Here is a 19,044-nt window from a genome sequence, read left to right on the forward strand (position 1 = left end):
AAAATTTCAAATTGTTCTACTGTTTCTCACACTTGTGCACAAAGATTTAGGCACATAGATGTTCACTGCAGTGGTGTGCAGTGAATTTTATCACTAAATGCCTAACAAAAGGAAAATGATTAACTATGTTGTCCTATGTTTATATAATGATAAACAGTAATTAAGATGAATGAAGCCAATCTATGTATATTAACATGTATATACTTCAAATATAATTCTCAAAAAATTAAGCGCCAGAAACATCTAATACAAAACACTTATGTAAAGTGTAAAAACATATCACACAATGCCATCTACCTTGCTGAGAGCTGGGGATGGGATTAAGGAGGAATAAGTAGAGACTTCACAAGCATGTGATCATTTCTTTGTTTAAAAAGATAGTGATATAAAATAAAATGTTAACAACATTAAATCTAGGTGATAAATACCTGGATGCTCACTTCATCGTTCTCTGTATTGTTTGGAAGGTTTGAAATTCTTGCTAGTAAAAGTGGTTACTAAAAAATCACTCTTGGGTTCAGGCAGGATGAGCCATGCCTGTAATCCTAGTACTTTGGGAGGCCAGTGTGGGTGGATCACTTGAAGCTGGGAGATCGAGACCAGCGTGGCTAATATGGTGAAACCCCATCTCTACTAAAAACACAAAAATTAGTTGGGCGTGGTGGTGGGCACCTGTAATCCCAGCTACTCAGGAGGCTGAGATAGAATTGCTTGAACCTGGGAAGCAGAAGTTGCAGTGAGCTGAGATTGCGCCACTGCACTCCAGCCCAGGCAACAGAGCAAGATTCCATCTCAAAACAACAATAACAACAACAACAACAACAAAAACCTCAATCTTGGGTGAAAGGTAGACCTCAGACGGGAAGAGCAGAAGCAAAGAGAGCAGCTGAGTAGCTGCTTCCCAAGCCCAGGCAGGAGGTGAAGGAAGCGTGGAATCAGTGATGGCAGCTGCGATACTTTGCCCATAGATTAGATGTGGGAGGTAGATAAAGTAAATTAGAATAATCCAGAAGATTCCTGAGTTTTTTCTTCAGGTAACAAAGTGGATGGTGGAGTCATTAACAGCGAGAGGAAGAGTGCAGAAAAACAGATTTGGGGGAGAAATTCAGAGGCTTTTGTAGATATTTGAGTTTGAGATCATTATTAAACATCCACATGAATTGTTGGGTAGATAATGCACACAGGTGGATATGAATACAAACCTGGAACTCAGGGACAAGGTCCGGAGTGGAGATACAATTTGAAAAACGCCAGCTCAAAGAACGCATTTACAGCCATGGTCCTTGGCGAGCTCTTCTCCTCAGAGAGTATGGATGGAGAAGAGAAGTGAGCAGAGAACCAAATTTAGGATGCCCCAAAATTAAGAGGTGAATTTAGGGAGAGGGATTGTGGTCTGCTGAATAATGGCCCCTCCAAGGCGTGTCCACGTCCTCATTCCCAGCACCTGTGAGTCATTCTATTATGTGGGAAAAGGGACCTTGCAGATGAGCTCAGGATGCTGCAATGGGGAGAATTATTCTGGATCACCTGGGTGGGCGCCTGTTTGACAAGGGCCCTTAGAAGAGGAGGCAGAAGAGTTCAAAGCAGGGAAAGAAGATGTAAGATGGAAGCAGAGGCCAAAGAGGAGAGAAGACGCTAGGCTCTTAGCTTTGAAGATAGAGGAAGAGGTCACAAGCCAAGGACTGCAGGTGGCCTCTAGGATCTGGAAAAAGCAAGGAAAGAATTTCTCCCTTATAACCACCAGCAGGAACACAGCCCTGCCACCCCCTTGGTGTTAGCCCAGAAAGATCCTTGTTGAACTTCTAACCTACAAAAGGGTAAAATATCAAATCCACATTGTTTGAAGCCACTAAGTTTGTGGTGATTTTTCACAGCAGAACAGGAAATTAATGCAGGGAGTCACTACAAGAGAAAGAGTGGCCAGGGAACCCGGGGAGAATAGCAGCCATGAGATTGTTTGTGTCCCACAAATGCGTCGGGGAAACTATTTCTAAAAGAAAGGAGCAGAGCTCTGTGCCAGACTTTGCTGAAAGATTCCATTGATGTAGAGAAAGAACTTTGCACAGGATTTGTTAAGGTAGAGGGAACCTTGGTGGAGCAGCTTCATCAAGTATAGGCCCAACCTGCGTTGACTGGAGAGGATTAGAGAGAGAGGCATCTCAGCAGAGGTCTCCTGTAAGGAACTTGAGAGGCACGGGAGGTCAAACAAGGGTCCTGGGTTTACTTTAGAGGAGTCTGAATGCTGATGGGAAAGTGCAGCAGAAACTGAAGAACAGATCTTCACACAGAGGCAAGGCCAAGGAGTGCTGGGAGGATGGAGTGCAGGGCACACTCCAAGACAATGGCCATGAAAAGAAGCTACAGGAGGAAACGCGGCAGTGGAGGCAGCTCCCACCCTTCATCTCTGAAGTTGTGATGGGCCTTCAGATTTGTCCCAAGCTGAGACAAGGACTGGTCCGTATTCCCGTATCAGCCACGAATTGAACATGAGCCAACCTCCAGAAGGTGACTGACCCTTGAGTAAGGCAGCTCCCTATGACTGAGGGCAATTCCCAGAGCGAGAGGCAAGCCACCTGCAGCTCCTGTCTGTCACAACTCAACAATGGATGTGTTGGCCCTGAAGAAAGATCTGGGTAGAGCACCACCGTCTCCTCTAAGTCCACCCTCCTTTACATTCACTTGCTGCTTCTAATAAGTGTACCCCATCAGGGAACAGCTCTGCCAGGATCTTGGTTGGACTGGTTACCTGGGAAATTTACAAGAGAAGATTAGAGGAATAAATTTCAACCACCACTGCTGCAATTGATCTCAAGTATGGAATGTGTGTAGGAAGACATGGGTGAAAAGACGAAGTCGTTACCTGGTTGCCTCTGTCCGCTTAAGGACGTGAGATGGAGGAGAAAGGAAGGGAAGGGAAGGGGTCTAGGAGGTTGGAGGGGATCCAAGAAGTGAAGGTGTCATTTGGCAGAGCAGAAAAGTGTCCCACCATTTATCAGGTAAAAGACCAAGGACAAGTTACTTAACGGCAGAGTTTCCATTTCCTCACCTTCCCACCAGTCCCATTCTTCAATGGTATGTTTCTTGAGTGCAGAATCCGCTTCAAAACTGAAGAATCAATAGTCCAAGGTGAAAGGACACTAAAAGAAATCATGAGTTTACTCTTATATTCCTTAGTAAAAAACTTACAAATTCTCCCAAATGTCATACCTTGTATTTTGAGGAAAACAAATCTTAAAGGCAAAGCCTGTTTCATGAACTTGAACATCAGTAAGTTGGTCCCAAAGAATTAATGAGTACAACAACTCGAGGTTCTCTGGAACAAGTTCAAAATATTAAAACTTAGTGTTCAGTGTAATGGTTATTAAAAGTCAACATGAAGCTTTCTCATCAGCTATATACAACCTGTTATTTCTTAGCCTTTGTGGAATGCAAATCTACATTGCTAACCGTGTGTTTCCAGAGGAAAAGTCTGCTATCATGCCTCCCCATTTAATGAACTATTTTGTAACCATAAAAATGTGATTAGTTTATTTATATTTAATCAAAACACACTACAAAAACTTGATAAACTTACTCCTGAGAGCTTTGCATCATTGATGAAAGATTAGAAAAAAGTATTCAGCAACTTAATCTGATTTACCATCATAAATATTCAAATTTTACATATTTATTCCACAAAACAGTTGTTTAAGTGGCTTTAATTTATTTTCAATTTTATTGTCTCGACTGTATAATGCGAATCAATTGTTGAAATTGTTCGGAAACACCATCCAATAAATGTGAAACAGTCTCTCTCTCTCTCTCTGTCTCTCATAAAGTGAACTAAAATGAACACGATGCAGCCTCAGGATCCTATAGCACATCACGCCAATTTCAAAGTGTGTATTTGCATCATACCAGTTAAACCAGTTCCCCACATGTGCAGCGTGAGTAGATGATAACATTTCACCATTATTGAAATTTTCTTTGTTTAAAAAATTGCCTCTAGGACTTCTGTTTCCAGTAACATGCAAGGCTGAGTATTTTGATCAAACACTAAAAATTCTGGATTAAAATGTTCTAAAATTCTTAGAAACATTTTTGTTACACAATAAGGAGTTATCAGGTCAAAATCTAAAGGAAAGTTGGTAACGAGAAATAAGAGCAATGAAATAATTTTTGCCTTGAAAGCAAATCTGGTGAACTTTCATTTTCACAGCCTTTATGAGAAAGCCCAGGTCCCGTGAAAAAGTGGACGGTCCAATAGGAGAGGCTTCTTCCATAAATCTAGGATCCCAAAATATTATATCCTCATTGTGAGGGTATAGGAGAAGTAAACCCCACACCCACAGACACATAGGGACCACCTTGGTGCCGAGAGACTGGACTGAGAACAGGAGAAGGCTTTGAGAATTTACAATGAAAGACAGGCTTTCTACTCAAGTCAATGCAAATTTGCATTAACTAAAACAAAACTCATAGCTCGAAGATTTTTGGACTTTCCAGCAAATATTACTACCAATAAAATCAAATTAGCTCTATGAATATCAGACAAAAATAAATTTCAAAGCAAAACACCCATAGGGATAAAGAGAGTCACAGTCACAGCATCATAATAAAAGAAAATTCACTGAGAAACTTTTGTCCTAAGTCTCATTTTTTTGTTTTGTTATATTTTGTTTTTGTTTAGTGAGGCGTCATTGTTACTCTTGCTCATGATCGTTTTTTCTAGAACCTGACATATTCCATAAAGCCTAATATCCAAAAGGCCTAGGATGTTCTAAAATCCAGCTTACAGGAAACAGCCTGAAATTGCATGAAAAAGGTTATTGAGAAGTGATATGGTTTAGCTGTGTCCCCACCCAAATCTTATCTTGAATTGTAGCTGGCATAATCCCCACGTGTCTTAGGAGGAATTTAGTGGGAGGTAACTGAAACGTGGGAGCGGCTCTTTTTCACGCTGTTCTCGTGATAGTGAATACATCTCAAGAGATCTGATGATTGTATGAAGGGGAGTTCCCTGCACACCCCCTCTCTTCCCTGCCACAATGTAAGTAAGACGTGACTTTGTTCCTCATTCACCTTCTGCTATGATGGTGAGGCCTCCCCAGCCATGTGGAACCGTGAGTCCATTAAACCTCTTTGCTTTATAAATTACCCAGTCTAGGGTATGTCTTTATTAGCAGCACGAGAATGGACTAATACAAGAAGTGCTCTCAAAGAAACATTAAGGAAGGAAAGGGGAGTTGGGCAGAGAGAAGACAACTCTCCAGTAAGGTTGTAGTAGAGACCTCAGCCTTCTCCAAGGATCTCTGAAGCTGTGATGGGCCTTCAGATTTGTTCCAAGCTGAGACAAGGACCAGGTCTTCATATTCCTGTGTCAGCCAGTAATTGAAAAGGGGCCATCCTCAAGGAGATGCCTTAATCCTGAATGAGTTCCCTACTGCTGAGGGCAATTCCCAGTGAGAGAGGTGAGCCACCCACAACTCCTGTCTATCACAGCTGAGCGATGGATGTGTTGGCCCTGAAGAAAGATCCGGGGAAAGAACCACAGATTTGGTGATGAACTTCCCTACAGTTCTCCCCCCTTTAAATTCACTTGCTTCTTCTAGGAAGTGTGCCGCATTGGGGAACAGCTCTCCCAGGATTTTGGTTAGATTGGTTACCTGGGAAATTTACAAGGGAAGATTAGTAGAATACATTTCAACCCCCATTGCTGCAGTTGATCTCAAGGCTATAACCAATATTCATCATTCTCCTCCTCCACCCCTGGTTGGAGATTCCCCCCATCCTCAATTTGTACCTCTGCTGGTCTACGTAGCTTGCCTGGTGGGGCAGTTCAGACCATCATCTCTCACAGGTCTGCACCTCTAGTTATCATCCCCTTTGCGAGCTATGACATCTGTACCTGGACACTCGCAGTTAAAACTGAGCCTGGGAGCACCAAGAGACACCCCAGTGCATCTTCCGAGCAACAATCACATTCTTCCCTGGCCCCTGTGCATCTTCAGCCCTACTTCCCCTGGTCAACTGTGCCCACCAGGATGATATCTCCCTTCCTTTATGGCTGATCCTTGTCATGAGAGACTCTAAGTGACCAAGTGACTGGTGTAAGTTAAAGTTCATTGGGACTTTTGCTGTGTCCTCCTACAGAGGCATTCTTGCTCTGCAAGCCAGGATCTCTACACCCACAGAACCTCATATGTTAGAGAAAGAAAGCACACATTCCCTAAGTAGGTCACTGGGGGTGATGGTAAGGCGGCTCCTACTACTATTCTTTTCTTTGGTTCCAACCTATTTGGGATACAGCAGCACTGATGTAGTATGTGCACTGCCCTGGAGGACAGTGGCCCATCCTCATAGGGTATCATCTCTAATTTGGGCCCTTAACTATTTATAGAAGGCTCGTCCACCTCTCTGTCAAGCAGGGAGCTTCTGGGTGACGTCATATGTGATGGGGAGAGTGGAACCCATGGTCATGTGCCTACTGCTGAATTTCCATTGTGATAAAATGGGTTTCTTGACCTAAAGCACTGTTAGGTGGAATCCCGTGTTGGTGGATAGTGATGCTGGCGTAGGCGCTGCAGGCAGAAAAGGTAAACTTATGCCAAGACTATCTGATGACCCAAGTCTAGAGGAGTCTGTATCCCCTGCATGGCAGAAAAGGTCCACAGAGCCAACTTACCACCAAATAGTTGATTAGTCTGTTTAAAAGACTAACATGGGGGCTTGGTGTTTCTAGTCTCTGCTGCTAACAGATTAGACATTCACCAGCAGCAGCATGTAGAAGAGCCACAGAGAGTGGGAGCCTGTGCTGATGGGTTCTTGCACGGCCTCATTTCTGCAACTAGGGCATCCGTTGTTCCTGCACTGGGTGAGGCAATGACAGGCTTACTAATGTCCACTGGCCAAGTCGCCCTGCCGATTTGGTTGTTTCTGCCCCTTCCACAGGAGTGATCTTTGCTGGTGATCACCATGTGACACCCAGATCTTCACACTCTGCACTCAATCACACTCTGCACTCACCCCGATAGATCCATCCACAGGCCCCTTCCCCAGACTTTCCTGTCTCTCGTGTTCCAATCTTTCTCTTTTTCTAACATCCTACGGCCTGTGAGCTTTGCCATAAGTGTCACAGGGCACATATGCTTACCTCAGGCCACCTCACTTTCCCTACAAAGTGGATGACCAGAGGACCTCCCCAGATAGAAAAGCTTCAGAAGATTTCCCCTCACTGCTGTCTCCCAAGGCCATCCCTGAGTGGTGTTGCCTGAAATCCATGTTAAATGCACACGCACCAGTGAAACAAGTCATCCTGGCCTGAGAGAAGGCAGTCAGTGTAAGCAGATGGAGAAAAACCAGAACAAGAGTAGGGGATGACCTGAGGGCCAAGCAAACCATTTGTGCAACTTCCTTGTTCTCTCTGACCCTGCTCATGTGCAGTCCTAGATATCCTACTTCCCCTTCTGTTGGGCCCACTCAAGTGTAGAAGCAATTGAGTCTGACAGAAACCAGCCCAGCCATGTGGTTACTCAACCTCCCATGATGACATGCTTCATCTCTATCAAGGCTGAGAAGCACACCAGGAGCCACTTCTCAAATTATGTATTCTCTGGTGCTGATGGCATGGCCTTTCTCCAGGATGCCAGGAGTGCAGTAATTCTCCCAGGGCTTGCCATGAGCTCCACACGATGTCCTTTCCATACCTCTGTGATGCATTATACGTGCACGTAGTGCCGTCAAGTTCTGCCACACCACACCATAAATGCCACAGAGTACCAAACAGTTGTCCAGGCCGTATGGCACAAATGACAAGGTTACTTGCACCATCATCACTTGGACCTACTAAGAATGCTTTCCTTTCTGGGTCCCAATCAAAGATGACAGCCTTCCACATCACCCAGAAAATGGGTTCAAGCTGTGTTTGCAAGGGCCAACTATGCTTCCTCCAAAAGCTAAAGAGGCCCCTCAGCACTGTGCTGCTTCTTTAATGGGAGGAGGTATGAAATGCAATCTCTCTTTACTTTGGAGGGACTCCCCTGTTAAGTCCCTAAAAACTCCACCAATGTGGAAGCCCTCTAAGTCTTCACAGGGCTGACCTCCCAGCCTTGCTGTGCATGTGGCTTACCAAGACCTCCAACCCACTCGCCACTGCTTGCTCATCTGGTCCAATGAGCATACCACATCGAAGTCGTGGGTAAAAATGGTAGGCTATGGAATGTCCAGACAGGGCAGGTGACTTCAGACTAAAAAACAACAAAAGTTAGCATGCTTAAAAAATAACTGGGTAATTCTAAGCTCCTCAGAGACAACCGAAATTTGCCTCATTTAAAAACTAAAGATGCATTTAAAAATATAAAACCAACAACTACAATACATGATTTAATCTCTACCATTAACAAAATATTATGATTTCATTTATATGAGGAGTCTGTTTTAGAAACGAAAAATAAACCATAAATAAGAACTTTTTTAAGCAACAAAAGTGAGAGAGTTCACATGGATCTGGAGTAGGACCATAAAAGTATTATTTGTCTGTTCCTGTTCCAGGTTGATGCAAACTGCCTCCGACCCTCCTTTGTTCAAGGATGAAAAATAACAGTTCACCAAGTCAATAGCTTCCTTAGAGAGGCCAAAGACTCCGCTTAATCTTCTCTAGCAAAAGTGCCACGCTTGGCACAGCCACTGCAGGTGGAGATATGACTTGACTCACTGTATGGATATTTAGTGTCCCCCATCATGGCCCACCAGGTCTGTGTGCGGGGCAGCCTGGTGAATTAAATGAGGCTAGGGCAAGGACCACAGCCCCTGAATCCTTTAAGTCTTTGAGGGTAACACTCATCTCTGACATTCCTGCCATCAACACAAGATGTGGTCGTGTCTGTGGTTTACAATCTCATAGGGGAAGAGGCCTACCTCACTACAACATCTTTTCTTCTAGGCCAAGGAGTCAATGCACAGGTTCTGCCAATGAACCTGCCATTCACTCCTATTATACTAGAGTACCAGGGAAATGAAGAATGTGAGCTAGGCTTGAACCAAGACTCAATTTATTATGTGCCTTCCTGGTCTCCAGTCTAATAGGAGGGTTATGGTAGCATCTTGAGTCTCAAATATCAATGTTAGTTTAATAGTCCTTGAAAAGCTAAGGCATTCCTCTTTCCCCAGTGTGCATTTGCTTGAATAAATGTCCTAGATACCTTTAGGTGAGAACTGGGGGAATTATTGCTGAAAGCACCTGCTGTAATGTGGTACTGTCCTTCCTGGGAGGAGCTCTGCTTCTTCAGTCAACAGATTCTGGGGCTGAGAATTAGCTCCATTCAAGAAACTAGGCAAGAGATCCTGACTATTGTACCTCCTAGTAATCCACACTTGCTTTCTTATAGAAATTAAGCATTGCCCTTGTTGGATGCCCATTTATTTCACTTCTAAAACAATGAGCCTACTGAGAGCTCTCTGCAGGGCAGGAACCCCCTGGGTGCCCCACTGATCTCGCCTCTCATTGTGATCATGGCCTCTGCCTTGCATCCAATGATGAGCATACCACTTGGCCTTTGTAATCCCAGGATCTCATCATCCCTGTTGCTACCAGGAGCCAGTTCTCTGATTTCATCTGTCATCAGCTCTGGCACGTAGAGCACAGCCATTCCTGAGCTGAGTGGCTTTGGGGCCACTCTCACCAGTGCATTCCTTTGTACATGGGAAGTCCTCCAGACCATCTCGGGAAAATAATCAGTGCCGTGGATACTAGCACATCCACTCCAGCATGCCCACTTCTCTGAGCCATTTGATCCTTCCCTCCACCATCTGCCTGAGTGTGGGTCACTGCTTTCTCTAGGCTTTTAAGCATCATCTGAATTGAGTCTTAGCATTCTCTCCAGGGATCTTGACCAAGATGTTTAATCCTGTGCCACCTAGAGTGCTCCCTCTCAATAAACTCAACCTTATTTTATTTTATATCTACACTCGGATCCAATCCCATGAATATATTCCCAGGTCCTCTGGGACATACTAGCTTGATCCCACAGCTGCTTCACCGGATATACCCTTTTGGCCAAGCCAGCCTAGCTCATCCCCAGTCGGGCTGTGCTGATATTTGGTTCTTGTTCTTCAGCTGGTTTTGCCAACAGGAAAGACGAGGGTAGATCCTGATGGGTCAAGCAATGTCTTGTATGATACCTACCTCATTTGAGAACTCTGTATGATCTTCCAAAAAGGAGAGTCCTCCTTTTTTTTATTTTTTTTATTTTTTTACTGAGTCTCATTGTGTTGCCCAGGCTGGAGTGCAATGGCGCAATCTCAGCTTACTGCAAGCCCCACCTCCCGGGTTCAAGCAGTCTACAATCTTCTACATGACATTAGAAGTAGGCTGTTTCTGCAGGCCCAGGGAACTCAGGGACATGTAAGTGTTCAAGGTTCCCAACTGTCCAGGGCTCCCGCCCTAAGTGTCAGGGTCTCACCTCTTTCCCATTAGAGCCCTGTGCCTGAAGGACTGAGAACTTAACCTACTCAGGGTTCAGACTGGTCCTCCAGCCAACCTGCCTTCCAGCTGCAGATCATCGGGGTTTTCTTAAATGCTGCCAAGGAAGTGCTCTGGTTTCACAGTTTGCCTGAAATCCGTGATGAGTCATCTGTGCCTCTGCCTCTCTCTCTTCAACACTCAGTAGCCTCAGCCACCCAAGCCCACAGGCCTTCTGGTTATCATTTCATCAGCCGGCCACCTGCTTCCTCTCCAATTTTTCATTAGGGTCTGCGACTCACAACCACGTCCAGTGTCAGCTGCCTGAAAGGCTTCCTAGAAACAGAGTCTGAGATGGAAATCGCATGCAGGGCACTGATCAGGGGATGTTCTTGGGAGATTCTCCTGTAAGGAAGTGAGAAAGGTAGGATGCTGCAGAAGTTGAAGCTGGCAGCAATGAGGTTGCACTCGGAACCACCCCCGACCAATCCTAAGTGGAGCTCTCGAGCTGGGACGGCCCATCAGAGTTGTCCCAAGTTGAGGCAAGACGGCCAAGCCTTTGTATTACTTCCTCAGTCAGTTTCAGAACCTGGGGGACATGACCTGAAATGAGGCCATTCCCTGCAGCAGGAGGGGGCATCCAGTTCACGCTCTGCCATGGCCATGATCAACTGTCACCGCAGCAAGCAGGAGGCCTGGGCAGAGCACCCCAGTGGTCACTGCAGCCGAAACAGAACTGCTTGTCTTTCTGCTCTCACACCCCTTACCTAGGAAGAGCAGAGAAAGGGTTGCTTGAACGGGAGGAATACAAAGGGAACAAAGAAATCCCAATGAGGAGAACCTCTCAGTGCACCAGCATCAAAGTGTGCTGAGAGGCACCCACTCCCTTCCCTGCACTCCTTGGATCTTGTTCACGGGTTGTTGTTGTTGATGTTGTTGTTGTTTTTAATGTAAGAAACGGAATCTTGCTATGTTGACCAGACTGGTCTCAAATTCCTGGCCTCAAGCGATCCTCCCCCCTCAGCCTCCCAAAGCACTGTGATTACAGGCGTGAGCCACTGCATCCAACCTCATTCATCTTTCTGTAACACATTCTCTGCCCCACCACTCAAAAATATCTCAGGGGCTGTACTAGTGCCTTCCACATCCTGGACCCTCAAGGCATAGCATGGTAGCACCAAAAGGTGTGAAATTAAGAAACGAAATTATGAAGTGAGTCATTCATACCCATCACGGTTATTTATATGGTAATTTATATGGTCAGGCTTGACCGTCTCGGAGGGCCACTGTCATCACAAAGCAGAACAGGGCCCACCAGGACACCCTGACCTTGTGCAGTGAGCAGCCCCTCAGGCTTAGCACAACAACAACCCCCAAACACTGGCACGTTCCCAGCTGAGCCAACATGCACCAGACCCACCCAAATGTGGCTACATCGGAGCCATCTAGAAACCGATTTGAACACTGCTTCTTGTGGTGAGGGACAGGAAACCAAGAGGACACGGGGGGCCATGTCGAGGTTAACAGGGAGGGCTGCAAGCCCAGATCTCTGGTTTCTGTTCCTCTCCAGCGCTCGTCCCCTCCTACTGTTGTTAAAAATCAATTGTAAGATACAGACAGCCAGTCCAGGCTGTCCAGAGGACAGGGCTGAGCCTCACTCCCCACTCCATCCCCAGGGCCTAGAACAGAGCCTGGCACAGAGGCCATATCACAAGGCAGAAAGAAATCTTTCCTTTCTGCCAACCCTCGATCTTCCCAGAGAGGAGCCCTGTGTCCCCTTGAGGGCAGGATGGGCGGGCGAGGCAGGGACGCAGTAGAGACTAAGGTCGTACACCAGAGAGCTATCGACAAGCATTTGGAAAGTTGTGTGTCAACCAAGATAGTTATTGCAGATTTATTTGTGTTATTAACAGTAAAAAAAAAAAAAAGAAAAGAAAAGAAAAAAAAAAAGGAAGGACAACTTACTCTGAGCCCCAGGGTGCCTTGTCATAGGAGGTTCTGGGGGTAGGTACACAGTTACTGTTTGTCTCATGAATAAAAGGGTGGATGGAAATAGGACAGGAGTTGGGGAACTTCACACAACAAATCCAAACTAATGATGGTGAGCCAAAACACAAAACTAACACAAAAGACCCCAAATTGTTACTGTATTTAGAAATAATACGCAAATTATTGTAAAAAATTATTGTCAGATTGCTACAGGGCAATTTTCGGGTTGCTGTAAAAGGCCTCTGGCCCAGGGGCCCAACAACCTCCTAAAAGAGGATATCAGGAAAAGCAGGTGGCTAAATAGGAGAAAATAAAGGAAAAGGAACTTGTCAGTCAAACTGCATCCTGCCTAGCAGGGACTCCACACACTCAGGGAACCTCAGATCCCAGGACTTCGGACTGAGATGGACTCGGCGTCTCTGGCCAATGAGAACCAAAGTCCTTCACACATCCTATTCTCTGAGACAAGAAAACGTAGGTATACTTTAGGGGAAGAACAAAAACAGACAAGGGCAGTGGGAGTTTTGATGAGCACAATCTTTACAAATCCTCGCTTTGGAATTCCAGCTTGGCCACCTACTAATTACATCATTTGGGCAAGTTTCTTAACCCCCCAGAACCTCAGTGTCCTCGTCTGTAAAATGACAGTTATAAGAATGCTACCTACTTCATCACAGTGTCGTAAAGACTTACTAAGATAATTCCTGTTAAGTGCTGAGCACGCTGCCCTCCATGCGGTCTGTTGTTTTTGTGAGAGCGTCAATGTCGCCATTCACCTGCTGTGCAGTTTTGAGCAGATGATGAACGTGTGTGTCCTCCAGGGGCTCCTTCTGCGATATCCCCTAGGCAGCCAGACATGACTCAGCAACACAGTGCCAGGGCCAGATCCCTGGCTAGACACCGACGTGTGGGGTCCCGGTCTCTGACCTGCCATTAAGCCACAGTGTGAAGCCTGAGCAAAGCCATTTCTCTAGGGACGTTGGTTTAGTTTGCTGGTAAAATACAAGTTTCACTCTAGGTGTTCTCTCAGCGATCTTCCAGGCTGTTTTGGAGCCAGTGCTTTCATACAAACGCGGGCTCATGCTGGAGCAGGGATGGCCATGGACGTCCTTAACTCTCCTAAGAGCCACCCAGGGCCTCTCAAGTCACCTCATCAGTTGTCCTCACGGGGAGCCACCCTCTGGGAGTATTTATATCCCTCTGCTTTGATTACAGCTGATTAGTAAATTTACAATGTGTTTGAATTTCACTAGACTTACATTTCACAACAGAGAGCAAGGTTTAGTCAACACTTTCATTTGCTAAGGGCAACCATCCCGGCTTAATAAGGCTTTCCCTAAACAGACACCTTCTTTACAAACCTCTAGGAAGCCAAGTGTTAAACAAAAGTCTAACTTGAGACTTTTCTCTTGATTCCCTATTATGGGCATTTGCAGTTTGCTTTGCAATTCCATTAGTAAGTGCACACTTGCGCACGTGCCTGCAAACGTGCACACACGCACAACGGAGCAATGCCCCAGTGTGACGGTTCCTGATGGCCAAGAACAGCACTGGGTATTTGCATGGGCAAAGACATTAACAGCGTGAACAGGATTTTCTGAACAAGTCTGGGGATAAAATACCTACCCACTGCCAGAGTAAATTACCAAAAAGCAAAGGAGAAAAACAGTTCTTCCAAAGACAGTCATCTAACATCCTTACTCCCTGTGCACAGATTACCAGGCTTCCCAGAAGTCAATCTTAGGTGAGATAAAGAACAGTGGAAGGTACTTACAAGTTTAAAAAAATCAAATTTTTGCTTCTGGACTCCCATGCTATGGTTGGCCTGAGAAAAAGAATGGAATCTCTATGGGCCTCAGTTTCCCCATATGTGAAATGAGAGTTTCAATTAAGCACTATCTCAGATCCTTTCTACTTTCAAAATCATAGGAAATCTCTGTAACAGATTTTTTAACCCATCTGAGGCCTTGGGTCACTATGAGTATCTGATAAACACGTGGGCCTTATCTCCGGAAATATAGACAACGGCTCATAAACACGGAGAAGTTTACACAGAGTGAAAGAGGATTCAGAGGACCCCTGAAGCCTGTCTCGGAGGATGGGTTTAAACTCTCGACTCTGGAGGAGATGTTGAAAGACAATTTCTCCAAAAGAGAGGCAGAAGATACAGTAGCTAAGGAAGTCTGGAAATCTGAAATTTTAATTTAGAAATAGATATCACGATTTTGTTGTGAGCTCTGAAGAATTGAGCCATGATTCTGTGTAATGCCTCTAAGACAAAGATGAGACGTTAAAGCAGGTTCGTAACCATGGTCAGCTATGTAAGCGGTACATAAGGCCAGTTAACAGTGTGGAGTCAGGTTCTGAGAGATGAGGTGGCATGGGAATGTCTGGTGCTCTGGGTAATAAATAAGTTGAGAATTTTCCCAGATGCTCTGTCCATGTTCCAGAGAAGGTAGAAAGCTGGCTACCGACCAAATCCGATTTTGACATTTCTGTAAGATAGTGCCAAGCACTCAGATCTCATCAGTCCCGTGTCAGAGGCAGCAAGGCACCACACCATGGTTGGATAACCCCACATTCAATCCATTTTACTGAAAACAGCACAAATAAACTAAGAATCAGAGCACTCAATGACTCATATCAGAGGTATGAATTGAAAGTCAACACTTGGGTATAATCTAACTGAAGGAGAGTTTATAGCACAGAATTCTCTCTGTTGAAAAGAAAAACTCCAAATGTGTGTGTGTGTGTGTGTATGTGTGTGTGTGTGTGTGTGTGTGCGCGCGCACGCACACTCACCATTTTAGGCAGCACTGCTCCTTCTAAGAAAATGAGAAAGAAGAAGAAAAAGCAACTCAAAACCTTTGTTTGATTTAGAAACAAAATTTAAGAATAATTGTCAAAGGTATCGCTGGAATCATGATACTAAAAGAGTGATTCATTCTGGTATATTTCCAGAGACAGTGTTTACCAGGAACTCCCTACTCCCTCTGCATCCATCACTCAGCATGGTATGTTTGCCCTGGCTTCAATTCTCTTTTTCAAAGGAACATTTTGGAGTGTGCAGCTACCTATACCTGTCTGTTTAGTGATGATGCCACTCAGCACTGCGTGTCAATTTAATACATGGGAACCTTCGTCCCCCACTAAACTGTAGTAATACACTTACATGCCAAGGCCCTACACTCCTTGTTGGTGTAGCTCCACAACATCTAGTATGATGATTGGCACATAGGTGTAGCCCCACAACACCTAGTGTGATGCTTGGCACATAGGTAATCGTAAGTGTTGGTAAATTACATTAAAAGTTCGTTCTGGGCCAGGCGTGGTGGCTCACGCCTGTAATTCCAACTCTTTGGGAGGCGAATCACCTGAGGTCAGGAGTTCGAGACCAGCCTGGCCAACGTGGTGAAATCCTGTCTCTACTAAAAGTACAAAAATTAGCTGGGTGTGATGGCGGGCACCTGTAATCCCAGCTACTCAGGAGGCTGAGGCAGGAAAATTGCTTGAACCCGGGAAGCGGAGGTTGTAGTGAGCTGAGATCACGCCACTGCATTGCAGCCTGGTAACAGATCGAGACTCCGTCTCAAAAAAAAAAAAAAAAAAAAAAAGGTTCTTTCTGAGGCCACTGAACGTAAGGTAGTGGCAAAAACACTGGCTGCGAGGCAAGGCACTGAGTCCTCATTTTACCACTCACTAGTTGCTTTAACTTCGGATCTTCTTTTAATTTCCCCCAGCCTCAGCTTCCTTAATAAAATAAAGAGTTTGGATCAAGCGTGAAATCCAAGTCCAATTTGGTTTTATCTTCTATGTGGGATTGTTACCCAAGAACCCAGCTTCAGAAGCGACTCACCTGGGCTCCTGCCCATCCAAGTAATCGAAGTATAAAGACACAGGCAGCCCTTCAGGCTTACATGCTGGCTCTGCATCTTGGCGGTGTGTGGGTGGATGTATGGAGGCTGGCTTCCCTATTTCGGAGTGGCTTCTGATTTACATGGAGCCTGAAACCTATTCTGGAGGCTAGCTGCATTTTGAAGCCCTTTGAAAATGGTCTTATCTGAGGATTACACTTGAAACTTGCACTAAAGGCCCACATTGCCTCAGGAAGAACCTGCGCTTATCAAAGCCCACGGGTAGTGAAATGGCTCCTATCTGGGGAAGCCTTTAGAATCCACTACGTAATTGGAACACGGGCTCTGGGGGGCTCTGGGTGGAGAAGCAGCTCCACTTTCCTGAGCCCACTTGAACGTTGCCGACAAGTGAAAAGAAAGGTAGAAAGAAGGGAGAAGGTAGAAAGGAAGGGATGCAGGTGGTCAACTTCCAGAGGTCTATTCTCCCTCGTCCGAGTGATCCCAAATGATCTCCCAGAAGCCAAAGCAAGAAGCTTTGGTGGGAAATCAGTGCTTTTAGAGGCATTACGGTCATGGAAAGGCGGCCTGCAGACTCAGGGTGCATCTCCTGCTGACCGCAGGGCCCTGCTCTCTGGCTCTTCTACCTCAGGGTGACTTCTCAGTTCTCTCTCCTCCTGGCAGGGTCTTCCCTGACCCCGCCTCTACCCCCCACATACCATGCCCTTCCCTGCCACCAGGCCTGGCTCTCCTGAATGCCTGTCTTGTCTCCATTGCTGCGTTCACCTCATTGCAAGATGATGATCTGTGTACATTTCCGTCTCTCCTATTGGAATGAAGTTTCTCTGAGGCTAAAAGTTGGTGTCTGTACTTTCTGTAGTTAGCACACAGTTGGCACACAATACAAGTTCAACGAAAGACTAACTGAATGACTGAAGAAACGAATGAGCAAAACTGGGAAGGTGGGGATAACCCAGGAACACATTTATCCGATAAACTCTTACTGAGGGCCAACTCTGTTGCTAGACTGAGGGGACAGTGGGACTCACAGGATGGCGGGAAGACAGGGATGTTTTCAAACTTTGCCCCCTCTCAAGAGGCAGGTACACTTCTAGGTACTTTCTGGAGTGCATTGCAATTCTGAGTTCTGTGTCCATGTCTTTGGTCCCCGAGCTAAATGACCCAGCATGGAAACAAGGCAGCAAGTGCTGATGAGGGTCACTTCTGGTCACCTCTGGTCCTCCAGGACATGCTTCGGAAGATCCTGTCCTGTAAATAATCAGTTTCCCCCGGGAAAGAGCTGAGAAGCTGACCAAGACTGGCGACCCGGGAGAAGGCAGCAGCGTTCTAAATAGGAAAGCTGCGATCTGTGTCAGGCCAGACCCTCTAGGACAGCCAAGAGGATCCGGCATGCTCAGTGTGCAGAGGGAACAGGACATTGACACAGCTGCAGTGATGGCCAGAGTGTGAAGGAAGAAGCTGCAGCAGGAACCCAGGAGTTGGGGAGGCCCAGCTGGGGACTGAAGCCCTGGCCAGGGCCAGGGCAGGATGTCGGTGCCTGATCTGCTCTGTCTTATTCCAGCCTCCTGGGACAACTTACCGGGTCTGAGGTCAGGCGTATGACAGTACAATGGGATAGAGTCTGAAGTTAGCACATCAGAGCCCTGACAATCCTTTCTTTCATCCTAACATCCAGGACACACATGGTCTTGAATATTTCACACTGTAAATCATATGTGTCCACACATACATAGATTTTGAAACTGGACTGCTTGGGTTCAAGTTCTGGCTCTGTCAATTACTAGCTATGAGACCTTGGGCAAATTACTTAACCTCTCTTTATCTCAGTTTCCTCACATGAAAATGGGATAATCATAGTATGTACCTAACAGAATTGTCAGGATTACAAGAGGTAACATATGCAAGTCACTTTGAATAAGCCCTGGCACATAGTCAGTGCTATGTATGTTGTTGTTATCATGATTGTTAATATTATTTATATATTCACATAGAGTTATGCATGTATATGCACTCTGATTTTATAGTGCTGTATACTAAATGATGACAGGGAGAGAACAATCACCTGGTTAACATGGCTATGTTAGGAGAGGGGGACTTTTACTCCATCTGAAACCAAGTGGCAGAGGGCATGTGGTGGCGATGGGGTGGGGGTGGCTGGGTATGTGTGCATTCCCTGGATGGAAATTTGTAACAAAATGGGTGGCAATCATTTCCTGTTGTTAGATTACTTACCTGACGGGGCGAATAATTAAGAGTTGGTGAGAAAGGCAGATGTAGTTTAGAGCAGGAGGGCACAGGATCCCACTCCCGAGTCCTGCAGTAAAGTGCCTGTGTGTGGCCTGGTCAAGCCGCCCACTGTGGCTGGGCCTGGGGTTCCTCCTTTAAAATACAAGGGTACTTAAACTAGAAGTGGCGTGGAGAACGACTAGCACCCCAGCTCAGCACCCTGGTGGCTTCTCACAATTTACTCCTCCGACTTCTCGGCAGCTCCAAGAGACAGGCAAGTGGACTGAGCAGCTTAACTTTACAGATGGCGGCAAAGGCTTGGCTCTCATGGGAGGGAGTGACCTGTCCTTGAGCTCAGATCTCTTGACCTCTGGGGTCTAGAAAAATTACCAAGGCAAGCCTGGGGGAATGGGCCCCAGAGAAGGGGGACACCCCACAAATAAACAGGAGAAGTGGGGTGTCTTTCTAACTAACCCTCTTATCAACGTTCCGAGTATTTGCCCTCAAATGGTTAACCAA

At 45.8% G+C, this 19,044-nt stretch overlaps 1 protein-coding gene across 1 annotated transcript in view; it reads right to left on the reverse strand.

The window, feature by feature from the left end:
- Positions 1 to 744: 744 nt before the first annotated feature.
- LOC101019097 (putative uncharacterized protein encoded by LINC00299) overlaps positions 745 to 19,044 on the reverse strand; it is a 40,552-nt gene continuing 22,252 nt past the window's right edge. Inside the window, exons 4-5 of the mRNA XM_021924500.2 lie at positions 8,108 to 8,225; positions 745 to 5,645 (exon numbers count right to left, since the gene is read on the reverse strand). Of these exons, the coding sequence (XP_021780192.1) occupies positions 5,388 to 5,645; positions 8,108 to 8,225 (376 nt within the window). The 3' untranslated portion in view covers positions 745 to 5,387. The remainder of the gene's footprint in view (positions 5,646 to 8,107; positions 8,226 to 19,044) is intronic.

The sequence above is a fragment of the Papio anubis genome, chromosome 14 (genome assembly GCF_008728515.1).
Source record: "Papio anubis isolate 15944 chromosome 14, Panubis1.0, whole genome shotgun sequence".
Lineage (NCBI taxonomy): Eukaryota > Metazoa > Chordata > Mammalia > Primates > Cercopithecidae > Papio > Papio anubis.